The 24,788-nt window shown below is 40.0% G+C and overlaps 1 protein-coding gene and 1 long non-coding RNA gene across 2 annotated transcripts in view; one reads left to right on the top strand and one right to left on the bottom strand.

The window, feature by feature from the left end:
- Positions 1-24,788, bottom strand: part of raver2 (ribonucleoprotein, PTB-binding 2) — a 97,978-nt gene that overhangs the window by 54,246 nt on the left and 18,944 nt on the right. The window contains exon 2 of the mRNA XM_040013547.1: positions 21,201-21,267. Within this exon, the coding sequence (XP_039869481.1) occupies positions 21,201-21,267 (67 nt within the window). The remainder of the gene's footprint in view (positions 1-21,200; positions 21,268-24,788) is intronic.
- On the top strand, positions 704-9,257 carry LOC120722542. The gene is made up of 3 exons (XR_005693512.1): positions 704-1,023; positions 5,370-5,373; positions 9,246-9,257. It is a non-coding gene; the product is annotated as an uncharacterized LOC120722542 (long non-coding RNA).

The following is a 24,788-nucleotide window of genomic DNA, read 5'->3' as shown; positions in this document are numbered from 1 at the left end:
GTGAGGTACAGATCAAGCTGTGTGTTCCAGTTGTGTTTTTTTCTTGGTAGTCGGTTACTTAGAATGAACTAACAGGTATGTGCAAGAATGGTTAGTAATGCTGTGGCTTCAAAGTACAGATTCCAAAACTTACGCTTGCAGCACAGCAAGAAGGTCCTGAGTTCAATTCCCCATCAGGCCGGGGTCTTTCTGTGTGGAGTTTGCATGTTCTCCCCGTGTTTGTGTGGGTTCTCCACAGTCCAAAGACATGCAGTTAGTGGGGATAGGTTAATTGATCAGTCTAAACTGCCCATAGGTGTGAGTGTGAGCGAGAATGGTTGTCTGTCTCTGTGTGTTAGCCCTGCGACAGACTGGCCACCTGTCCAGGGTGTACCCCGCCTCTCGCCCTATAACAGCTAGGATAGGCTCCAGCGCCCCCTGCGCCCCCTGAAAAGAATAAGCGGAAGCGAATGGATGGATGGACATATTTTATATACAGATCATGAAAGGAGCATGGAAAAGACAGGACATGAGGCACGCTCACTTGCAAATGGACGCTGATGCTGAACGAAATTTGTACTGGGAGCTTCAAATAATTAGTGCAAGACGATTCACATTTTTAGGTACTTCTATACAGCTCGTCAAAGGATTCTGAAAGACAGTCAGGACCAAAGTCCCTTTTTCGAGTACAAAGCATCATATTGCAACCGTTGAGAACTTTTAAAACTTCAAATTTTCCATGATGTTTTGGAGTTATGTAATTCCATACTTATTGGAATTAAATGCACTCTTTTTCTATATCTATTTCTATTTTTTGCGACCCGTTCAGATCTCCAACAACAAAGACCAACAGGAACGAAGATTCAACAAGTTTGGAGCGAGATGCAGGTAAGCATGAGCTGAGCTTAAATTTACTAAGAATAAGAAAAGCAATGGCGGTTGACCAGTGTGAGAGTATCTAAATTCACTTTTTAAATAAGTGATTGTACAGAGGAGGATAAGTAGTGTTTCATCATCAAACCTCGTGGTAAATGCAGGATATCGGTTTCAAAACATGAATATTGAAATTATACAGCAAAGTATTCGAGGTTAAGGGCAGAGGTGGTGTGTTATATAGATGGATAGAGGTGGAAAGATGAAGGGATGGATGGATGAGATGTATGAGTGGCGGTGCTGAGTGGATCTAACACCCGGCATCTCTCAACCAGCCGCCCACTCTTCTGCCCACAGCTACATTGTTCACTCAGCTGCTCTATCCCTCTGAAACATTTCACTCTAAAAATTCAGTCATCTTTTATCATTTGCAAACATTTTATAGTACACACATAGACATTTGCATTTCAAGGGCAAAGATGGCCATGGAAAATATAAAGATGTTTAATTAGTATTTAGTACGATGACTCAAACAGACAGTGCTTTGTGGAATCATCTGCAAATATTGTGGACAGTAAATAATTGAATGAATTTAAATTGTGCCCATTATCCCTCTCCTGCTAGTCATTCCACCATCAGTTCATCACTTATTGATCCTCCGTCTCCATCATTCATTCTGCGGTGTCCAGCCCTCCGTCTGTCTCCTTTATCATTAGTCAGAAAACCTGTCATTTTAAGTCAATCCTAACCTTCAGCCTCTATTTATCAGTTCACTTTCTTCCTCCATGCATACCTCAAAATGTTTCTGTCACTCCTCCCATGTCGCGTTTTGTACCACTTTCTTACTGCTTTCTCTTTGCAGAATAAGTAACAATATAATTTTTAGGTTTAAGCAAGTTTTTGACTGATTAAAATATAAAAATATGTGTGATTTCTTGTTTAATTGAAAGGCGGTCTAATTAAATTGTTAAGCACTGTAAACAACTTAACATTCTCTCAGTGCAAGAAATGAGAAAAGACAATAGTTTTAGGTTATCTGAGGTAGTGCTGTGCTTTTAATGAATTGGCTCCATAGTTTCAATGCTTATCAAGTAGAATTAGGTTGCCATGGTTACAAATGAGAAGTAGGAGGAGCGGTGGTTGAATAAATAGGAAATCTGATGATGATGATGATGCTAAGCAGATGACACTCTCGGCTGCTTTTATTTTATTTTTTTTACTTTTTACAGATAAGAATAATTAACAGATTAACTCATAATGACTATCATCATTCGTAGCATCATTTGTGTATATTGTGTACTGATGTAGCTCCCCCACATATTAGTGACACCACGCAGAAGCACCTGCGGAAACACTGCACTAAACAAACATTTCTTTAAAGAAATGGCCGGTGAAAAAGACAAAAAAGACAACACTGGGACATACAAGAAAATATGAATATTCAAACTACATCCTGACAATACCTCGGGGAGACACACAATGTATACTTCCTCTTTTGTGTTTCTGTAGACAGCTGGTTATCACAAGCTGTTCTAATCTTTTGTGTGCATTTGTGCTCTCAGTGAACAACAAAGCAAGGTTGAGCACCCTGATAACGCCATGACTATAAGTATCAGACCTTATCAGTATGTGTGTGTGTGGGCGTAGCATGTAGCCGTCTTGTGTGTTTGCGTACACACACTTGATTTGTACAGAAGCGTTCCACCAAAGCGAGCGTGCTCATGTGTGTTCTTATGTATGTGGGTGGCTGTGGGTTTTTTTTTTTATATGCATTGGTGTGAGCTGCAGATAAGGCAAACACCATCTCTGCTCAATGAAGATACGAGTTGGGACGGGGGGGGGGGGGGGATCCTATCTTCAGATGTTTATGAATGTTTGTGAATTAAAGTAACATCTGCATTTTTCATATTTTAGAGATGCCTTTTTTTGGAAAGGATCATTTCAAGAGCGTTAATGTTTTTTAAATGATTTGCACCGCAGCCTGTACAAATCATTAGACTCATCAGTATCAGACCAAGACACCATGTTTCTATGTCATGCTCAACCCTGCTGTTTGCCATATGAGTTATTTTCAATATGCTATAATCATTCTTTTTTGGCTAAAAGGGTATAAGTAAGGCCTGCTGGAAGCATAAAAATCTGGTTTCAGTGTGGTAGTGGATAACTTTTTTTTGCTAGCGCTTTGTTGATTCTGTTAAGAATTACTCGACTATTTAAAAAGGTCAGCGGTTGGATGGAATAGCTTTCAAAACCTGTTTTTAATAGCTTTTGTCTTAAAGGCTTCTATCTTGGTATAATTTTGCATTCTTAACATAAAGTAGGAAACAACAACATGAATTTACAAAGGCAATGGGATAAGAGTGAGTGGCAAGGATTTGATGTCAGGCGGCTCCATTGAGATAAAAACTAAAAATACTTTATCTTAAAACTTGGGAAATTACGACGCTACATCAGCCAAAACATGAAAAACAACACGGGTCACGAAAATGAAGAACTTCAGTTAAATCATAAATATAAAAAGTGAACTAAATCAAAATAAGTCACTAAGTGTAATATAATACTATAAGAAGTTTACTGCACGTCCAGTAAGCACTGCAAAAGTTGGTTAGGATCTATTAATTATCAATACCCACCACATTATGACGACCTCTGCGTCAGCTGATGAAGGAATTTAAGAGTCAGGATTCAGACAGCAACCGCAACAGTGACTTTCCTTAGAAAGTAATGCGGATACATTACCACAGCTAGCAGTTCAAAATTCAGGCCATACAGAGGCTTGCTGTCACATATCTGGGATTACACCACTTTCTACTCACAACTACTGCAATCCCTCCACATTTCTTATTACCACTAAGATTAACTTCCCTGCCTGCCCAAAATATCCTGAAGCCAGATACGGTTGTATGGTGATACGGTGAGGTGGGGGTGCCAATGTCTCAACGCAAAGCTGTAATGCTCCAGGAAGCACCCCGTTTCCTCTGGTCTTAATCATCCGTATTATTATCCAAACATTTCACATTCCTCACGATGGTCGCTGGGACAGCTCTAGCACTAAAACCGCCACATTTCCACTGTAACTTCTCAATGACAGCAGGTCCTTCTCAAGTCTGCCAGCCTATTTGCCTCGTAAATGTTATTCACTCAAACGGCCTTTTCAGTTAGAAAAGTCCAACCAAAGTCACCCCAACGTTCATCTTTTTCATCGGGTTAGTGTTTGTTTTCTCTCACTGCACTGTTTGAAATACTACTACAGTTCAGTCGCCCTCACCAGCAGCCACCAGTGGTGGCAAAATAACCGACTTCTCCCCAGATTAAAAAACAAAAAATGACAGTACGAACAAACAGGAAATTGAAGAGCTGGAACCTGAGGATAATAGCTGTGCTCAGTCAGGTTACAGACATTTTCTCCATTGTAGAAACTGTGAAAGACCACGTTATGTCATAATGTTAAATTGTTTAAATTCTAGTCTTGCATCTGTCCAAAGTAGTACTATCTGACACTAGAGAGACAGCTGAAGAATGGTGAAGGAGGCCAAGGAGATACTTGTGTACAAGAGAGGAGCTGTGAGATGAGCCTCCTCACATACAGCAACAGTAAACAGGGTGAACATAGTGTGTTACTTGAGTCTGGCAGGTGTTTTCAGCAAAGGTTTGAAATGAAGTTGGTCTCAAAGCTGCACTCCACATAAAGAGATCCCATTAGCACCAACGGGCCAGTGCTGGCTGTGGCAGTACAAGTAACTCTGTGTACCTCTGTGCCAAAAGTCTAATATTCATTTGCATGTAATTTTTGTTAATGGAGCCACAAGTCCACTTTGTTTGTTTAGTTTTTAGGTGTGTGGCACCAGTTTATATTCTTCTGACAACAGACTAAGCCTAAAAATAATAATAACAATAATACTAATAATGACATCACTGCTTTCTCACATTTGTCCTGGATATATTTGGGCTGCATTACTGTCAGTCTTCTTCTAATGTGATAAAGGAAAAAGGCAGAGACCATTAACAGTGATGAGACTTGGCAATTGAAAGAGAACCATCAACATCAACATCATCATCGTGGTCTCCTTGCTAGGTGTGAGGTTTTTTTTTAAAACAAGCTAAAGTGTGTGTGTGCATGTGTGTGCGTGCGTGCGTGTGCGTGTGTGTGCGTGTGTGCATGTGGAAGAGCTTTATTAACTCATCAACTTTCTACAGCACACTTGGTCCTAATGAAAGTCTAAAGAATTTTAAGTAATTGACACCCAAAACGAAAAAAGTACACAGACAGCAAAAGGTAAAAGGTGCAGTAACACAGTGAGTGCACTGGGGTGTGTGTGTGTGTGTGTGTGTGTGTGTGTGTGTGTGTGTGTGTGTGTGCGCACACACGTACTTGTGCTGTGTGATCAAAGATAACAGTCCAATCACATTTGTGTGGCCTGTGCCGATTTGCAAGTAGTGATTCACAAGGAGACAGATGGACAGATGATGACAGCGAGGGAAGAAAAAAGAAAGTGGAGGAGGAAGAAGAGGAGGAGGAAGGTACAGAGTAGAGGGAGTGAGCCAGAGAGAAAAGAAGGGAGAGTGGTGACAAGCTGCTGTCCAGGGAAGCAATTAGATGGACTCTGCTACTGTCACTTAAGACAGGAGGATGGAGAACAAATAAAAAAGTGAAAAATAAGAAAAGAGCTGTGTTGAATCTTATAAGGTTTCGGTTAGCTCGTCTTGTGTAGTCCTGTGAAAACAAGCCCAGAGATGCACAGAAACAGGCAATGGCTAAGCTTCAAACCACATGCAGTAGCTGTAACGTCAACAGTCCAACTCCCATCTGGATGACCTCTGTTGCACGCGCGCGCACGCACACACACACACACACACACACACACACACACACCACACACACACACACACACACACACACACACACACACACACACACACACACACACACCATCCATGCTTTCTGTCACTACACTGGGAATAAAGGCAAAAAGCCAAAAAATAATCTTACCAAGGTGCATACTTTGCTCTGTCCAAGAGCCAAATGCTCAGCTCCAATTACTAAAACCCTAATATGAATAATTAATCTCAATGTGTGGTAAAGCAGAAGCAGTCACATGAAAAGGCCTCCTCACAACACCAGTCACGTATAATCTTCTTCAACCCAGTCATTACAAAGTAAATGATGGATGATGACAGCCGACTTGCATAACCCTGTGGAAATACGTTTATTAAGTTTGAAGTTATAATTTCATTACACCGATTTTAGAAAAGGTGGATCAACAGTTATGCTCACAATATCATTCTAGAGATGATTTGGCAGGCAAATATTCTAACATTATTTCTGCACAGCCTATTTAAATGGCTGTACCCATTTACATGTTTAGTTTGCTTTTTGTTGGTCTCGATAAGATTCAAAACACTAATGTAGGAACATTATGCCAGATGATCATCAGTTTAGGCAATTTTCTATGATTAAGATTGGGCACTGCTTAGATCTAACTTCTATTCAGTCAGCCAACCTCAAGTTCTTATCAAATCCTGAGTCCAAGAAAGAAAATGGCAAAGTGACGAAGCAAAAGACCTTAAATACACACACAAGTTCACTTGTAACTTTTCCATAATTATCTTATACATTATTACATTATTCAGATGTGCTAGTTGTTGGTTGCACCCATTGTTTATTAACAGGTTCTAAAATATATTTTTTCCTTCTCTCCCTCCAAAGGGCAGAGCTACACTAAAACTTTGTTTTCATAATAGCACACTGATGTCAGCCTGTTATTGTGACATCATAGGACATTGTAGTGAAAAAAAATCAACAGTGTGTTATACAGCTCTCTCCATGTCCTTCCCACTGTCGCCAAGGTGCTTGCTTATCTGAGATCATCTAATTGTTGGGGTTTTCTCTGTATTATTGTATTACAATTATTCACCTTACAATATTAAGCACCTTAAGGTGATTGCTGTTGTGATTTGGTGCTATATAAATAAAGCTGAATTGAATTTATTGAACTGAATATAGTTTCTTAATTTTTCGTTTTTCCCAAGGTAGACTTTGACCTTGGGAGCTAACAATGAAGGTCCAGGTTAAATGCTTAGCCAACCGAGGTAGTCATGTCCCCCAAGGCCTAGTATGTTGTAAACTTTGAAGACAATACATAAAAAGTGTGGGTGATATAAAGTTTATCTGATTTTCACATTTTGTATCACATTGACCGGATTTTCACCAAAATAATATTAGCTTGAGCCATTTTTGGTATCTACTATAATCACACAATATTGGAAAATGATATATTAAAAACTGACAGACTGGCATCCATCCATCCATCCATCTTCATCCGCTTTATCCGAGACTGGGTCGCGGGGGCAGCAGCCTAAGCAAAGAGGCCCAGACCTCCCTCTCCCCAGCCACCTCCTCCAGCTTATCCGGGGGAACACCAAGGCGTTCCCAGGCCAGCCGAGAGATATAATCTCTCCAGCGTGTCCTGGGTCTGCCCCGGGCCTCCTCCGGTGGGACATGCCTGGAACACCTCACCCAGGAGGCGCCCAGGGGGCATCCTTGTCAGATGCCCGAACCACCTCAGCTGGCTCCTTTCGATGTGGAGCAGCAGCTGCTCTACTCTGAGCCCCTCCCGGATGGCCGAACTTCTCACCCTATCTCTAAGGGAGAGGCCAGCCACCCTTCGGAGGAAGCTCATTTCTGCAGCTTGTATCCGCGATCTCGTTCTTTCGGTCACTACCCACAGTTCGTGGCCATAGGTGAGGGTAGGGACGTAGATCGACCGGTAAATTGAGAGCTTCGCTTTTACACTCAGCTCCCTCTTCACCACTTCAGACTGACAAACAAGCGAAACTGATTCCATACTCCGTCCCATCAGCCGGAGAATAATCTGCAGGATGAATAAAACCTTTAAAATGTATCTTTATTCTTATTTTGTTAAATTTTACTTATCATCAATGTTCCCTCTAAGCTGCGCGCGTGCGCAATTGCGCACTGCTGGCACGGTCTCTGCGCACAGAAAATCTGCGTTGCACACAAAAAAAACAAAAAAACCCAAAAACAAACCTAAGCTGAATTGAAATTAAAATTAATACTTTAACAATTCTGTTTTGCAGTGTTAGTCAGTAAGTGACTGGCTGCTCCAGTATGGGATTACAACAATGCCACCTTATCCCATAGTCCAGCCAATGATGCGATTCACATTCGTATATACACAGCTAATCAACGTGGTTGACAGGCTATGACAGCGTCCTTATGTGCAGACACCGGTGTTTTAGCTAGCAAAGCGGCGTGGCTGATGTGGAGTGAAGCCACGTTAATGACAACGTGGACAACCATTGGAGATGTGAGCAGGACAGACGGAACAATTGACGGGAAAAGTGTGGACTTTATACCAGTTTTTAAATTGTGTTGATAGGCCACGTAAAACCAGAGTTATGATAAAAATATATGCAATGTTTGGTTTTCTTCCTGAATACTATCGTTGTTTATATTTACTGTGGGAAGGAACGGTAAAAACTGCGTTTTATAAGGAAAACGCTCGAAAGCCTGTGAGCAAAAACAACGCCAAAAAACCCCACCCTTTCCTATTGGTGGAAAAATGTGCCATGTCGACCAATCAAAAAATGACATGGCAACATTGCATTTAGTTGTTTAGGAAGGGGGAAGTTTTAGGAGTGACGGAGGTGTTTTGAGATGTGAGAGATTTGCGACGTTTAGCGCAAATCCTGTGTAGTTAGTGTGTAGTGTAGTCAATAGTTTTGTTGTGTGTGTCAGAACAATGAGGCGACTGCTGAATGTTACAGGTGTTACAGCAGCGATACATCTCCTGCTGTCAGGCCTGCAGGTATCAGGCTGTTGTTCTCCTTTATCTCATAGTGGACAGAAATTATTTTTTGGAGTGGCACAAATAATTTGTGTGGCATCAGATTTGATGCAGAACAGCTGATTGTTCTGTAAATAGTTTGAAATGTTTATTTAAAAAAACGCCTTGGCTGCATTTTTAGGTAAACAGCTGCAAAAAACTTTGTTGTTTGCAAAACTCAGTTACGTTTTTGAAGAACTACATAATTAATTGCCCAACATTGGTCATTATATACTGTATTTTGCAGACAGAGAGTTACAAGACTCTCTCCCAGACCACAGACTTATAATACAAGTCAGAGCTTTATAAAAAAAGAGAAAAAGAAAGAAAGAAAGCTGTGTTTTCAAAATTGGAGTTCAAGTTATTTTTACTTCCAATAGTATTAATATTCTACACAGGTCATGAACAAGATTTTTTTTGTAATTTTCATTGTAAGTGGGCTAAAGCAGTTAATTAAAAGTAGTCTAACATAAATGTAAATGCTGTAATGTGATTATTTTAATAAACCATGTAACTTGGATGGATTCGATGCTGGCGTGACCACAGTGCACACGTCTGCTGTTGCTCACAGTGGTCCAAGTGTCCACTCAGGGAGTTTGTGTGTTCGCTCAGACACATGAAAAATTAGAGGGAACATTGCTTATCATTGAGAAAATTTGTTGAAAATTAAAAAGTTAACCTTTTCAAGATACACTTATGTTGTTGAAGGATGGGGTAAAACTCATGTTATCAAAAATGGCATAGATACCATTCTTAAAATTCTTCCAGAAACTTCCAACACTTTAAATAAAAAGAAAAAAATCTAAATATCTTTGAAACTGCTGCTGCATTTACTGAGCCTAAGCCAGGCAGTTATCGTTAAGCTCAATGTTCCTGCTTCCAAACTAAACACACCCTTCTAGACATCTGAAGCAACTAACAGCCAAGCTAATCAACTTTCCATTCAGCAACACCATTACCAAACCACACAAACCACCAGCAACACAAGTCAGAGATATTAATCTCTTGGAGGAATGGAGACAAATAAAAGGGAAGAGAACAGATTATGGATGTAAACACTGACAAAAAAAGGACAAGGAAAAGCTTGCTGAGCGTTTTAATGGCAGCGACATCGAAAAAAGAGCAACGACTGCTGCTACTGCTGCAGGACAAGTTACTGAGTACATCCCTTGGCCTATGCATTTTGGTATTTCGTCCATGCTGTCACACATGCATACTGTCAGAGCAGCAATAGGCCAATGAGCTTTTTGCCAGCATGTGCTGTCTTCATCAGTGCAACAACGAGGACAAAAGCCTCCACTGAAAGACAGGGATTCCCTGGATAACCCTCACTATTGTTTTCCAACAGCCCTGGTTCCGCAGCGCTGCCGCATCAGTACACATACCTCAGGATCGGCGGCATCACGTGAAAGCGACGGGCTTACTCTGGATGGTGTGTTGGATGGACGGATTGATGCCTTCAGATTTCTAACAGGCTGTTTAAAGCCTCACCCCATTTGTCAATGGGTGCGTATGTAAATGTGTACAGACCTGCCTCTCTGCCATTTTCACTCTCTGGCTGAAGTTTCACATCAGAGCTGAGTTAAGTTTTAGCAGCAGAGACCTGAAACCAAACTAAGACAAGCCTCAAAGCGTTTTCCATATTTAGTGAAAAGAAATTAAAGTATGGCCAAAAGTCTTCCTGACCTGAAATTGTAATTATATCTGGAACCATAATAATTGTCCCTCTCTCGAGGGACAATATTGAGAAGCTTTTTTTCCCATCCAGTCTGTGTGATCTCAAATTAATTGTCAATATAAATAATAAACAGTGTATTAACAGCAATGACACAAATCATTTCTTTAGGCCTTAGAAATGCACGTGTAGATGCAGTTAATCAAAGACTGACTCAAAAAGATGACAAAGGTCGCCGGGCCACAAATCTGCGTGGAATTTGCTCACACTGTTTTGTTCGAGCAACGGAGCAATGCATTCAAATTAAGCAGGGACAGTGGACAGGCCAATTTAGCGATAAACACATCATCATTTATCGAGAAAGCCTCTGGCAACAGGTGAGCCGTGGCATTCGGGACGCGAAGCCCACCATTTAAATTAAACACCAAATGAGCTGCAGTTCGAATGTGCCAAATTTGCAGCCAGCTCATAATCTGCTTTGATGAGATTTTATCAAGCGCTGGCGATCCCACCAGATAGTAATGTAGGCACCGAGGCTGATAATAATGGAGGCTTAACTTTTAAAATGCAGACCATGGGCCAGCTAACAAGCTGCCGGTAAAGTGCCTCCAATTTGCTAATGGTGAGGAGAGGCTGTAAGGAAAGAAAATAAGAGAAAGAGGGACAGATGGAGAGGCTGAAGGCAGCAAGATGTGGGAAAGCAACAAAGATCAAAGGATGTGAGAGGATTAGAGACTTTTTTAATGGAATATCTCCACTGTAATAAGTAGGAAAATAAGGAGAGCACGAGAGGAAGGGCAGGGAGTAAGTAACAATGTTACAGGTGGGTGTTTAAGGGGGGAATCATTAGCCAAGGAGCTGAAGCAACAACAAAACCACAAATGGAGACACCGAGATACACACACACACACACACACACACACACACACACACACACACACACACACACACACACACACACACACACACACACACACGTACGTGTACTGCAGGACACGCTGACATAAACACTCTCATCAGTATGGCCTAATAAGTCCAACAGTGGAGGCTGGCTCAGTGAACTGATATGGTCATGAGGTACAGATGCATGCCAAAGTTGTTCCAAGCAGCACTTTTCAATTACAACAGAGGTCAGGGGAGGAGCTAACAGAGGCTAACACACAAGCAGTAACAAAAACACCTCATAAAGCTGAGGACCACTGGTTTGTAAAAGCAATCTCTGTTGTTATACCATAAGAAATGAAACTGAAACAAAGGCTGGGAAATATGTCTATTTAGTAGATCTAAAGATAGATCCACAAAGAGTTAATCTTTATATAATCTACAGTGCACGCCCGTTAAAGGTGCGTATGTCCTATCCAATGCTTAACAAATTTGCTCGACCGCCACCCAATGTAAGGGTCCACCTACAACTTACCTAAATTAATAATATTAGTCATTTAAAAAAATCAAATCAACAATGTTTTTAATGGAAATATAATTACTGCTATCCATGAACTTTCAAATGTACTATTTTAACAAAAAAAGAAAGAAGTTACAGTTGCAGTTATTTACCTGCACTGATAAACAGAAAAAATAGTTTTAGTGGTTAAATGTTATTAATATTCTTAATATATTTATGACTCAAATTTGGATATAAAAACAAATAGTTTGAAATGTTTTTTTTAACAGACTTGTAAAATATTTGTATTTTCTTGTTTTTATGACAGGTAGTCTAGCACCTGTGTGTTTTGTTACATAATAGAAACGATGGCAAGTCCGCACAAGCTTTTCCAAATAAAGAGGATTGTGGAAGTGGACCACGTAGGAGTGATGTAAATTTCTTCAACAAACGGTGAGTGCGAAAGCTGCACGCCTGCCAACTGCACACGCACGCACGCGCACGCGCACACACACACACACACACACACACACACACACACACACACACACACACACACACACACACACACACACACATTACATTAAAATCAACTAACTGCCCATGTGCCCACAAGGCGGATTTCCATTTTCATTGAAGTATATCATAGGAATGACAAGCCGGCCATCGTGTCTCCAGCTCTCTAGGCTTGAAATCTACCAGCTAAATACCAAACAAATACACTTAATGTGTGTTGGGATAGAGCTGTGTGTGGTTTTCCTTTTTTAAAACTTTCTTTTAGTGCCTAAAATGTTTGCACAGTGTTGTACATTAATTGGGTCACTTCGGGCACACATACTGTATCTAAAGTGAAAATGAAATAAAAACCGAATCTCTGCGTCTTCTAAAATGACGCAAGGATTGGCTCTCAACAAAGCACACACATATAAAATCAACAGGCTCTCACACTCCCCAGAGACCATCCTGGTAGTGAAAATTATTTGAGTCCTGTGCACACTTGATAGTGTATTTGAGCCTGCATATTTGATACACTCACCTCGGGGAATAAGTCTGTATTTCACACCAATTATTGAAATTCCTACACAGCCATTTTCTGTTCTCCCGGGGACATACATGGTTTTTTTCTTTACTTTCTTGACAGCTGTGTCTGAGCCTTATAGGTCTTTTAAATACCAAAATTGATGTCTGGAGATAGAAATGACTACGGACCAGGGATGACCTGGAGGACAAACGTCTATGCAACATGTTCTTTGTAGAGAGGTCTGAATGTGGCTGTAACCTTGGTGAGTGAGTCATCTCTGCTTCCCAGTTCCTGGATAGCGACTGTTTTGCTTTTGCTTGTGGTTTTTGCTCATTGTTTTGCGCAAATGAGGTTTTGTCATTTAATAACATAGTAACTTTGTGTATTTGAGAGGACCATTGTGAAAGAGAGCAGAAATGTTTTCCCACACTGGGAAAGACATTGTTTAATTAAGATTCATTTATGTGGTGACGCAGACCTTTACGAAAGAAAAAACGAGGTTAACAAAGGAAACGACAGTTTCCTTTGTGTGATTAATATTTCATGGCGTGTTTATTAAAGAGCCAAGGGTAATGATATCAACAGCAGAAACATTCATGAAACCAATATAAAGCCCGTTTCCTATTTTAAGCTAATTTGAGTGATAACTGCTGTGTTCAGTATTAAAGTGTAATGAAATTTGCATTAGGGCTCAATATTTTCTCTGTTAAAATATTCAAACAAATCTCTTTGATCAAAGTAAATTCTTCAGGAGGTCCAGTTCAAACTTGATAAAAAGCATCACACAAGGACCACCCTCCTCGTCCCTCAAGATAGATGAACAGATTACTTAGCCTGGCTGGTCTTGACTCAGGACCAGCAGGAGCCAAGACTGATTATAGCGTGCACCTTCAATTCAATTCAGTTTTATTTATATATCGCCAAATCTCAACAACCGTCGCCTCAAGGCGCTTTACATTGTAAGGTAGACCCTACAATAATACATACAGAGAAAAACCCAACAATCATGTGACCCCCTATGAGAAAGCACTTTGGCGACAGTGGGAAGGAAAAACTCCCTTTTAACAGGAAGAAACCTCCAGCAGAACCAGGCTCAGGGAGGGGCGGGGCCATCTGCTGCGACCCGTTGGGGTGAGGTCCATCACCCCCTCACCTTCAGTCCGTCTCCAAAGTACAGCACTACACTCATCAAAAATATTTATTTTAAAATCATTATTTCAGTAATTTCAGTTGGAAAGTAAGCACATTATTTCTGTCTATATTCTTTTAACTACTGTAAATGTCATTCTGAGTACCCTTTCAAATATATAGATGTATAGTTATTTTTTTTTTTGTTTTTTTTTTGTTTTTTTTGCAAGCCAAAATAATAAAATACTGAACTAGCAAGGAAGCTGCCACAATGATTCACCCACAGGAGCCCTTCATCTGTACAGTGGACTCTCATGAGATGTAATTTGTTTTTTCAATTTTGTGTTTTTTTCATTATTTTAATGGTTTTCTATCTTAAATAGAGAGTGAACACAGGTCACTGACTAATTTCCTCAAAGTCTACAACATTACATAGATAATACTGAGTCTATTACCACTTACGTGTCTCCTCATGCAAAGTGGTTATCAGCTTGTAAAATCCAGTTCCAAGAACCCTATTTTATATTGGCAATCACATAACACATTTACATTTTTAACATGAAAATACAACTGAATATAAGATCCATCTATCCAGTTCCTTACTCAGCTTCTCAAATCAGGATTGTAGCATGGCTGGAGTCACGTGTCAAAAGGCAAGAGGCAGGGTAGGCCCTGGACTGGTCACCAGTCCACGCCGATTACCAGTCATGACTCACCTGTCAGTGGAGCCAGAATCTAGGAAAAGGTCACCAACATGTAGCCACACATCTGAAAGCATATTGATTTGCTCTCTAGATATTTAGACTGTACTAATGATATTTTAACCTTTGCCTTTGATTAAAATGCTATTAACAACTTATACCAAGTACATAATAAGTTGTTGGCATGTAAAACCCTCAACATCAAAATATATTGTCTGACCAACGATAGGAGGATTCGGGCTGTCGGAAAATGAGGGCTGCACCTGAGCTCTACAAGTTTCATTCCCATAAAGAGACAGTAAAGACACACGCGCACACATGCAGAGGCCTTATGAGAGGCATGAAAGTAAAAATCAACAACAGTGAGTATCTTTGTTATACTTTCAGCTGCAGTTACATTTTTGGTTTCTACAGATCCAAACTGCTGATGAGTTTACGATCCTCTCTCAACTGAAAGCTGATGAAACTATAATGTATACACTACCGCGTGTCACTAAGAGTGCGGGGATTCAGAACTTGAACCTTAACTTTGTGACATTTCCTCCCTTTCGCCTTGACATCATCAACCACTGCAGCACAGAAAAAAAGAAAGAAAAGAGGAGCAAAATCTTGTTATTCTTTCTAAGCTGTGAGATTGGAGAGAGCGTAGGTGAAAGAGAGACACAGGGAAGGGAGCAAAAGAGAGAGCGAGAGGAAGGAGAGGGTGAGTCAGACTGTAAACACTCGGTTGGTGTGATGTTATCCAGCTGCCATGAAAACTGATCCAAATGGCTGGCAAGTCTGAGCAACCAAAACACAAAAACAGATACACGCAAGACCAACATTACTCTCACTATAAAACACAGCAGTCCATTTGTTATGACACACACTAAACATATGCAGACATGTAAACAGTGCGTCACCGCAAAAGCATGCGCACACCAAGCACAAAACTACAGGAGCTAAATGGACGTGTGCGTTCAGCTTAAGTGACAAGGCGACAAGCCAGGGAGTTACATGGATCACAGCAAAATATTCAGTCCTTCAGCACACACACTCAGACACACACACACACACACTCTCTCTCACACACACACACACACACACCGGGTAAATGCTACAGCGGCTTGAAATCAATCCTCCACACCTCTAACTGAACACGCACGGACACACTAACACCAGCTCAGGAAGCATTTTCTAGCCTGTCTGCTGAGGCTGCAGTCCACCTACAACAACCCCATTTGTACTTATTTCAATAAGATTACAGAGTTAATGGGCAGAATAACAAGGTTTAAGCTGTGGAGGCTTGTCTACTACAACACGAAACACAAAGACACACCAACAGCCAGGCTCAGCACGACTCAGGGAATGAAAAAGAAAACATTTACAAGAGATTCATTGGTTTCATGACTAACAGTGGTTAGGCCTAATGTCCAAGTTATAATCTGAGAACATCCCCAGTTCCATAAAATCTTGGGACATTGTGCAAAAATGTAAATAAAAACAGAATGCAACGATTTGCAGACCTCATTGACTTATATTCTATTCACAACAGAAAACACAAAGCATATCAAATGTTTAAATTAAGACATCTGACTATTTCATGACTTATTTTTAATATCATGGCAGTATACGGCACGTGTCAAAAAGATTTGAACAGGGGCAACAAAAGGTTGGAAAAGTAAATAGTCCTAAAAGGAAACAGCTGGAAGAAGATTTTGCAACTAATTAGGTAAAGTGACAACAGTTCAGTAACATGTAAAGAGCATCTTAGAGAGGTAGACTGGCTGGGCTTCATCTTAAATTAGCATCTACAAATCATGGAAAAATGTCCAAATAATGTTCTGCAAAAAGAGAAATCTTTGTGTACGCTGAATTAAAAACAGACATGCTTCTCTCATGCAGGTTAAAGCAGATTATTCACAGAACAAGCCATATGTGAACATGATTCAGAAACATCACCAAAATGGGCCAAACCTCATTTAAAGTGGAAAACTGTTCTGTGGACATATGAATCCAAATGGAAAACATTAACAACCCATCATCTGAACTAAAGAGGAGAGAGACCGTCCAGCCTGTTATCAGCGCTCAGTTCAAAAGCCTGCATCTCTGATGGTCAGTAAGTGGATAAGTTCCTAAGGAAGCGCCAGCTTGCACATGTGGAAAGGGACCATAAGTGCTAAACAGTACATGCACGATGCATATTTCAGCAAGAAAATGCTAAACTGGATATGGCATCTATTACAACAGCACGGCTTCGTAGTTAACGAGTCCGGGTGCCTCTTCAAAAAACAAAGCATAAATGCTCAATGACATAAATATGACAACACAGAATAGCTTAAGAAGATAAAACCTACACGAAAGATAGAGCACATTTAAACAGAAATACAAATGAAACTGCTCATGAATGGGAATATTAATATACAACCGATAGGTCACACTACAAACCTTCTTCCACTAACAAACTTACGCTACCATTTTTGTGTTTCACTGAACAGACAACCCCACAGTGGGACGTCCACTAAAGATCCCTGGTACATAGAAAACAACCGGCTGGAAAAATTCAGGCAGTGTCAGAAATGCAAAGATTGAACTTTCAAGGAGACTGCTGCTCTGACCCACATCACAAACTGACCTATCCAAATATGATGTACAAGAACATCAGTGACATAGTAGCTCAGACTCCTTTGGCCAATGAGCTAAAAATGACATGTGATATACTATTAGGTGCTTCATATGTGCCATTTTTTCTTTAAAGTTTAGGGAGAAAAGGCTCAAATTTGAAAAACATTAGAAGCAGCAATGGAAATACAGCGAGCCTTTGTTCTCACATACTAATATCTAAATGTATCACAATGTGAATTTCACCACACGTTCACTCAGTCACTACAGAAATCCCGCTTCTCTGACGAATTAAAAAAAAGCAAACCACACTTTTTTGACCAGCTTCAAGCTAAAACAAAGCTAACACAGGAAAAATAATGTCTTGAGAAAAACTCCTTGCTCCTGCTCCTGCCTTGGAGCAACCTCCTCACCTGCCACACCTTTTCTGCAATGTAGCACTGTTGAGTGCTTAATAAAAATTGATGACAATATTACCTGGGAAAAGATGTTGAGGAAAAAACAAAGCTTGCAACCTTACTTTCACCTGAGGCCCTCAGCAGAGCTCTGTGAGGCTGTGTGTTAATGCTCCTGAAAACATCTTAATTCAATCAGCTAATGCAATATTGATACAACAAAAAGTTCCCACATTATGTTGTGAAATTACTGCAGTAAGCTCTTGAAATAAAACTGAGTGGTGCTTCAGTGAAGGAGAAAGAGACGGAGAAGAGAAAAAGGAGGAAGGGTGAAAGTGTTGGGTTAATGGAAAACACAGACCATGAGAATGGCAGGCGGCAGTGTGACAGAAGGAACGGCAGAGAGAGAAAGAAGGAAAATGGGGGGGCAGGAAGGACATGGTTGCCACTGGTAACATCACTGTGTTTTTTAAGAAAACTTAAACTTTACCTAAAACAGCCTCTGATGCTTAATTCTTATTCCGCTCCTCCCACCTCATCAGTGCCTAACACTACCGCAGCGGCCTAATTAGTACAGTGCAGTGGCCGCTGGTCCGATGAGAGCCTGTGTTTCATCAGGCTCTCATTTGCTCTGAAACACCATTAACCTTTTGGACAGGCTGGTGCTTTGATATCTCAGCTGTTTACAGCTCCGCTCGACTTTCCAAAAGTGTTTTGTTTCAGGTGCTTGGCTGACTGCTGCGACTAAATATAGCCACTATGGAAGATTTCCCTGGAAAGGGACACACTCTAAGGGCAGAGGGTCGTGTGTGTGTGTGTGTGTGTGTGTGTGTGTGTGTGTGTGTGTGTGTGTGTGTGTGTGTGTGTGTGTGTGTGTGTGTGTGTGTATTTGAAGGTCCTCTCATATTTCCTGACTTATGAGGACTTAATGTGGAAAATTGTCATTACAGAAGCTCAGCTTTAAAACAGCAGGAGGAATTTGAATTGTGATAGAAACTGCTAACATATGCAAGAAATATATAATAATTTGGTTAAGTTAGACATGTAGTGGTTGAGGTTTAATCAGTTAATACTTGGTAAAATAACAGTTTTGAACATAAAAACCCCAAATCATTAACTGAATGATAGTAATAGCAACTAATCTATGGACAATCCCCAAGCTTGTTTTCAAGTTTAACACACACACACACACACACACACACACACACACACACACACACACACACACACACACGTAAACCTGTGAAACAGAACTAGTTAGTTCAGTTGCTGAAATCAGACATCCATGAATGTTCTTGACTGCAGGGAGGGTTGGTGCCTATCACAGCTCTCACTGGGGTACACCCTGGACAGGTTGCCAGAGCTATCACAGGGCTAACACAGAGAGACACAATCACTGATGCTCCCATTCACACCTATGGCCAGTTTATAATCACAGCTCAATCTAACAAGCATTTGTTTGAAGTGTAGGAAGAAGCAGAAACTACCTGGGGAGAATCCATGCAAGGCACAAGGAGAATGTGCAAACTCCACGGCTCATATGGAAAAGGCTTTCCAGACAAATGATTGTTTAACAATCAATAGTCAGGGAATAACTCAAAGTACAACTAAACAGGGCTGCTGCATTGACGTCGTCCTATCATGATGCTATAAATACTGTAATGTACAATCTAGTTGTGGAATACAGATGGCGAGCGCTGTAGACTTCGCATGTAGGTTATCAGCCGATATCAGTGAACTTTTTGTGACAGTTCCAAGGACTGTGAATAAAGCCAGACACTAGGGATGGCATTCAAAAAAGAAACCCAGGTTCTCTGGCACAAAACCAAAGGATTAATGTTTTCTAAGAAATAAAAAGAAGCCTGTTGGGTACTGAGAAGACAATGGGAGCACACTGAGACCAAGATACACTTGTCCAGGATTTTTGGCATAAATTTGGTCAGGACTACAATAGTGAAAAACAGTCACAATAGTGAGGCACAGAGGTAGGTTTGCAATGACATGGGCTGCTTGAGTGCAAAAGGTGTTGGGTAGATGACATTTATAGATGGCGGCGTGAATGTCTGTGGATATACCAAAATACTATCTGACAAGATGGTTTCCAGTCTCCACAATTCTGGCAGAAGAAGAATGTTCCAGCAAGATAACGATTCAAAACACAATGACACAGTCAGAGAAGACTGAAGGTAAGAACTCTGACCTGGAAAAATATCTCGCCTGGCTTGAATCCAATCAAACACCTTTGAGGTATTTTTAAGTGAAACCAAGAGCAACACACACCCAAGATCTCTGAAAAGTAGCGAGATCTCTCCAGAAAAAAAAATACTGACTCAGTCAACAGAATAAAGGACATGTGAGATGTTGAAACAAATTATATATTCAAATCTTATTGACAGATGAAATGAGATCATGTCATTTTTTAAAAGTATATCTAAACTATAAATTTTTCATTTTACACAAGAATACACACTCTAGAAATGAACTTGCAAGTGTTAAAGTTACACTGTGACAGGTGATACAAGTTTCAAAATTTGATATTTTGGTGATAATGCACTGGGGTGTACTCACATCTGTTGTATATTCTAACTATAAATACAGATTTACCCGTGACAGATATGGGATAGCTGTGTGTTTAGGGTACATGTACATTTACATGAACATTTACAATTTCAGCCACAGGACAATTTCGTCACCCATTACATCCTGAAATAGCAGTTAAGGGACAGGTTAGAGTTAAGCATTGAGTTGGGGTGGTTATTATTAGGGGATAACTAAGGCTACGTTCACACTGCAGGTCTTAATGCTCAATTCCGATTTTTTGATCAAATCTGATTTTTTTTGTCTGCTTGTTCACACTAAAAATAAAATGCGACAGCAAACGCGCTCTAGTGTGAACGCTCAAAGCGGCTCGCATGCGCAAAAGAAGACGTCACACACAAGGCGCTCTGTTTGGACCCAGAGCAAACAATATTGTTTGACTGATGGCCCTTAATATAAAGACTTCGGACTTTACGTTTCCCAATTTTTGCTTTAAGTTATTTTGTTATTTACATAAAAATGTAGATAACCTAATAATTATCCTTATTGCTGTTTTAGAGGAGCGGTGCTTCAAAGGATAGTTGCAGATTTCTGTCAGAATCTGCAGATTATACAGTACAAATAAAATGTTCACGTTTCTCCAACGCTGTCTTCCCAACAGTTTCACTGACATCCACACTGGATGGCCAGGAAGCGTTCGCAATGTCTTATCGGGCGCTTCTCCGGTGCTGATAATTGGCGTCTGTCTTGTGTCAGTGACGTAAAAGACGGATTTAATGCGACATGACCGTTCAAACAGCAGTCACTTTCTAAAACATCGGATATGTATCGGATTCAGTACCACATACGAGAGTGACTCAGATCGGATTTGAAAATATTGGATTTGTGCCTTTCACACTGTCATAGCATGATCGGATATGGGTGGCATAGGGTCAAAAAAAAATCGTATTTGATGCACTTTCGCCTGCAGTGTGAACGTAGCCTAAGTTGGTTAGGATCTTCAATAGCACAAGTACACAAGTGTGACTTTGTGTGTATGTCAGGTTAGAGTTGAGTTTTACCTGTTCCTTTGTTGCGGTCCACAAAGCAGTACTTCAGTTCATATTCTTTCAGAATTTCATGGACTTCCTATAAAAAAAAAAAAGTAAGGGACAATTTGGTCAAACAGAATGGTAGAAGTCATTAATGTAAAAAGAATAGAGAAAAAAAACTACAAAACTCTTGATTATACAATAATCAAGGTAGTATCAGTAAACCACAATGATCTTAAAAAGCTGTTTTGGAAAAATATCAGAATAAATACAAACACAATGAAAGACTTAAGCAGTGAATATACAAGGGAAAAAAAAGGTTCTATCTTAAATGGAAAAGTAAGCTATTACATTCCAATACACAAACTGTGAGAGAAACCTTTGCATTATTAGCTTGTGACAGATGCTCATCATCGTTCTCTACTGTAGTCTAGTAACAGCTATTGACTCAGATATGTAAGCTGAAATCCATTGACAAGCTAAGAATAAATAAAAAGATGATTTTATTCTTATAGATCCTAAAAACCATCTAATAGAAGATTTAATTTATGTAAGTTGAAAACTTTTTGACGTAGCTGCTTAGTGTTAATGCACTGAATTACATTAGCCAGCAAAGCTAATTAACCTCCAGTGAGCTAACATTAGCAAACGCTAATTAGCATTAGCATTGGCTCAGCAGCTAAACAAAGGTAAATTTTTGTCATATATAATTATATAGTCTAATGTCATAATTGATACAGGGCTCAATGTTAACACAAGTTAGTTATACCAACAACTGAAATAAACTGAAACCCCATTAAAAAAAATCTCCTTTACTCCACAGATGAAGATTTATTCTTTGCATAAGCAGAAGTAAAGCTTTTTTCATTAAATGTTGTGCTTTTCTGGTGAAATTGAAAGAATGGACACTGCACAAGAAAGCAAAAGCAAAGCTTTGAACAAAGTTGTGGGGCTAATGGTACAAAACAACTAAAAATAACGCAAATTTTCAAAATAACTAAGAGCTCAGACAGCACTTACACCCTTTAAAAAACCCTGATGATGTCAGCATGATTACTTGAAACTCACTTTTCAATCGAACAAACTTCTCTGCAAAAATGTCTTTGATGGGAAGTTTCCATATTTGCACTGATTTGTTTTTTTAAACAGGTAATTGTTGTTTTTCGTGTTGTTCAAATGAATAATACTAATACTGTGCTTGACATTCTTCCATCTCGCATAGCTAAGGACTGTTTTGATGTAAATGGACCTAGTATCCTATTTCTTATGAACTTTTCCTTGCTCTCAGGCTGTGTTCCTTTGACTTTTAAGCATGCTGTAGTCCACCCGATTCTTAAAAAAAGAAACTCTGACTGTTATGACCTTTCAAACTACAGACCGATCTCTAAGCTTTCGTTCTTGTCCAAGATCCTGGAGAGACTAGTTCTCTCCCAGCTCCAGGTGTACTTGGACACAAACAATATTGCTGAGAAATTTCAATCTGCTGTTAAGCCATTGCATAGCACTGAAACAGTGTTGGTTAGAGTTCTTAATGATATTCTTGTAATGAATACTACTGGACGCTCTATGGTCCTAGTTTTACTGGACCTCTCTTCGGCCTTTGATATGGTGGACCATAACATTTTATTACTAAGACTTGAGCACACTGTGGGTATTAGAGGCACTGCCCTCAACTGGTTTAAATCATATCTCGCTGATAAATCCTTCTCAGTTAACTTGGGCACCTTCTCCTCTTCCTCCGCTCCGGTCTGTTGTGGTGTGCCTCAAGGACCAGTTTTAGGCCCTATTCTCTTCTCATTGTATTTGCTCCCTCTAGGCGCAATCTTTGAAAAATACAATATCGCCTTCCACTGTTACGCCAATGACATACAGATCTATTTTGAACTTACTGATGACCTTGCTGTGTCCCTGCACTACTTTCAAGAATGCATGCGGGAGGTCAAAGAATGGTTCCTGAGTAATTCTCTTGTTTTAAATGATAAGAAGGCTGAGATTGTGGTGTTCAACAGTAAAATCCCTCATGCCCAACTCTGTGCTGCCCTGTGTTCCTTTGCTAGCTCTTCCTGTGACTATGTCAGTAACTTGGGTGTACTGCTGGACAGCTCGCTCAAACTCGATAAGCAAGTGTCTGCTGTAGTGAGATCTAGCTTCCACCAACTGCACCTTATCTCTAAGGCTAGGCATTATGTTCCACATGAGGACCTGGAGAAGCTTATTCACGCTTTTGTGACCTCCAAGTTGGATTATTGTAACTCCTTGTACTACGGTCTTCCCTCTTCTCTTCTTCTTAGACTTCAAACAGTCCAAAATACAGCAGCCCGCCTCTTGACTGGTACCAGGAAATTTTGCCCTATTACTCCTGTTCTAGCTAGCTTGGATTGACTGCCCATAAAGTACCATATTCAATTTAAAATATTACTCCTACATTCAAAACTATTAATAAATCAGCGCCGAGTTATCTTAGTGAACTTCTCAAACCACATACTCCTGCTAGAACACTTAGATCTGCCACTCAACTACTTCTGATGCAACCTAGATCTCAGCTGAAGTCCCGGGGTGACCGTGCATTTGCTCTGGCTGCCCCGGTACTGTGGAATAACCTTCCTCTCGACATCCGCGCATCTGATTCCATTGCACTGTTCAAATCACGACTAAAAACCCACTTATTCAATCTTGCCTTTCCTTCTAGTTAATATTTCTTTTATGATTTTATATCATGCACTTTTATGCTCATTTAATTTCTTGTTAGCGCTGTACCTGTTGCTTTCCTATGTATCAGTGACAGCTACCTGCTTGAATACCTAGTAGTTGCTTTGGTCCCATTTCTATTAGCTTCCTTATATTCTCTATGTTACTTGTTAAGCGCCTTGGAATACCCTTGGTTTTTAAGTGTGCTTTATAAATAAAGTTTATTATTATTATTATTATTATTATTGGGAGTGTATTCTTAAAAAAAGAAATGATTCTATCTGGTGTTGGGCTAATACAAAGATCAGCACTCTATCCAACTACACCAGGGACACAAACTAATACTAAAGTACAAAAGAAGATTCCACTCTCCAGCAAAATGTGTTATTTGTCTTTTTAGTGCTAGGATGTAATAAAGGTAAGTAAAAGAGAAAAAAAGATCATAACACAATACGTTACAGCCTCTGCTGTCCACGGCTGACTCTGTTAGCCTTCCTGATAGAGTTTACTGATTTTTTCTTTTAAAGATATGCAACAAGCACCCTTGTGGATTTAGTCACTATCATACCTGTCCAAGAGCAGCAATACTGAGGCACTACATAAACGTGGAGGTATTCTCTCCCTCTACTTTTTATGTTCCTACCCAGTTTTATTCAAACGCATAGTCAACAATACAAGCTGGTTTTTAGAAGGGCTTGAGCATGAACAACAACACAAAAGTGGCAACAGTCTTTCATGAATTGATAAGCATTTGTAAGGACACAGCAGCTCTTTATTTTCTGCTAATGCTGCCTATACGCCATGCTCTCCTTTCCTGTCATTTAATGCTGGTTAGTTTTTGTGCTTCCATTGAAAGACAGAAAACAAAGAAATCACCTTTGCATAATTATAACACTGGAGCTCTCTTTAATACAATACTCGCACAAGAGC

The sequence above is a fragment of the Simochromis diagramma genome, unplaced genomic scaffold (assembly GCF_900408965.1).
Source record: "Simochromis diagramma unplaced genomic scaffold, fSimDia1.1 OVJJ01000649.1, whole genome shotgun sequence".
Classification (NCBI taxonomy): domain Eukaryota; kingdom Metazoa; phylum Chordata; class Actinopteri; order Cichliformes; family Cichlidae; genus Simochromis; species Simochromis diagramma.
Note: the sequence above shows the minus strand (reverse complement) of the source record. Positions and strands in the feature narration are given on the sequence as shown.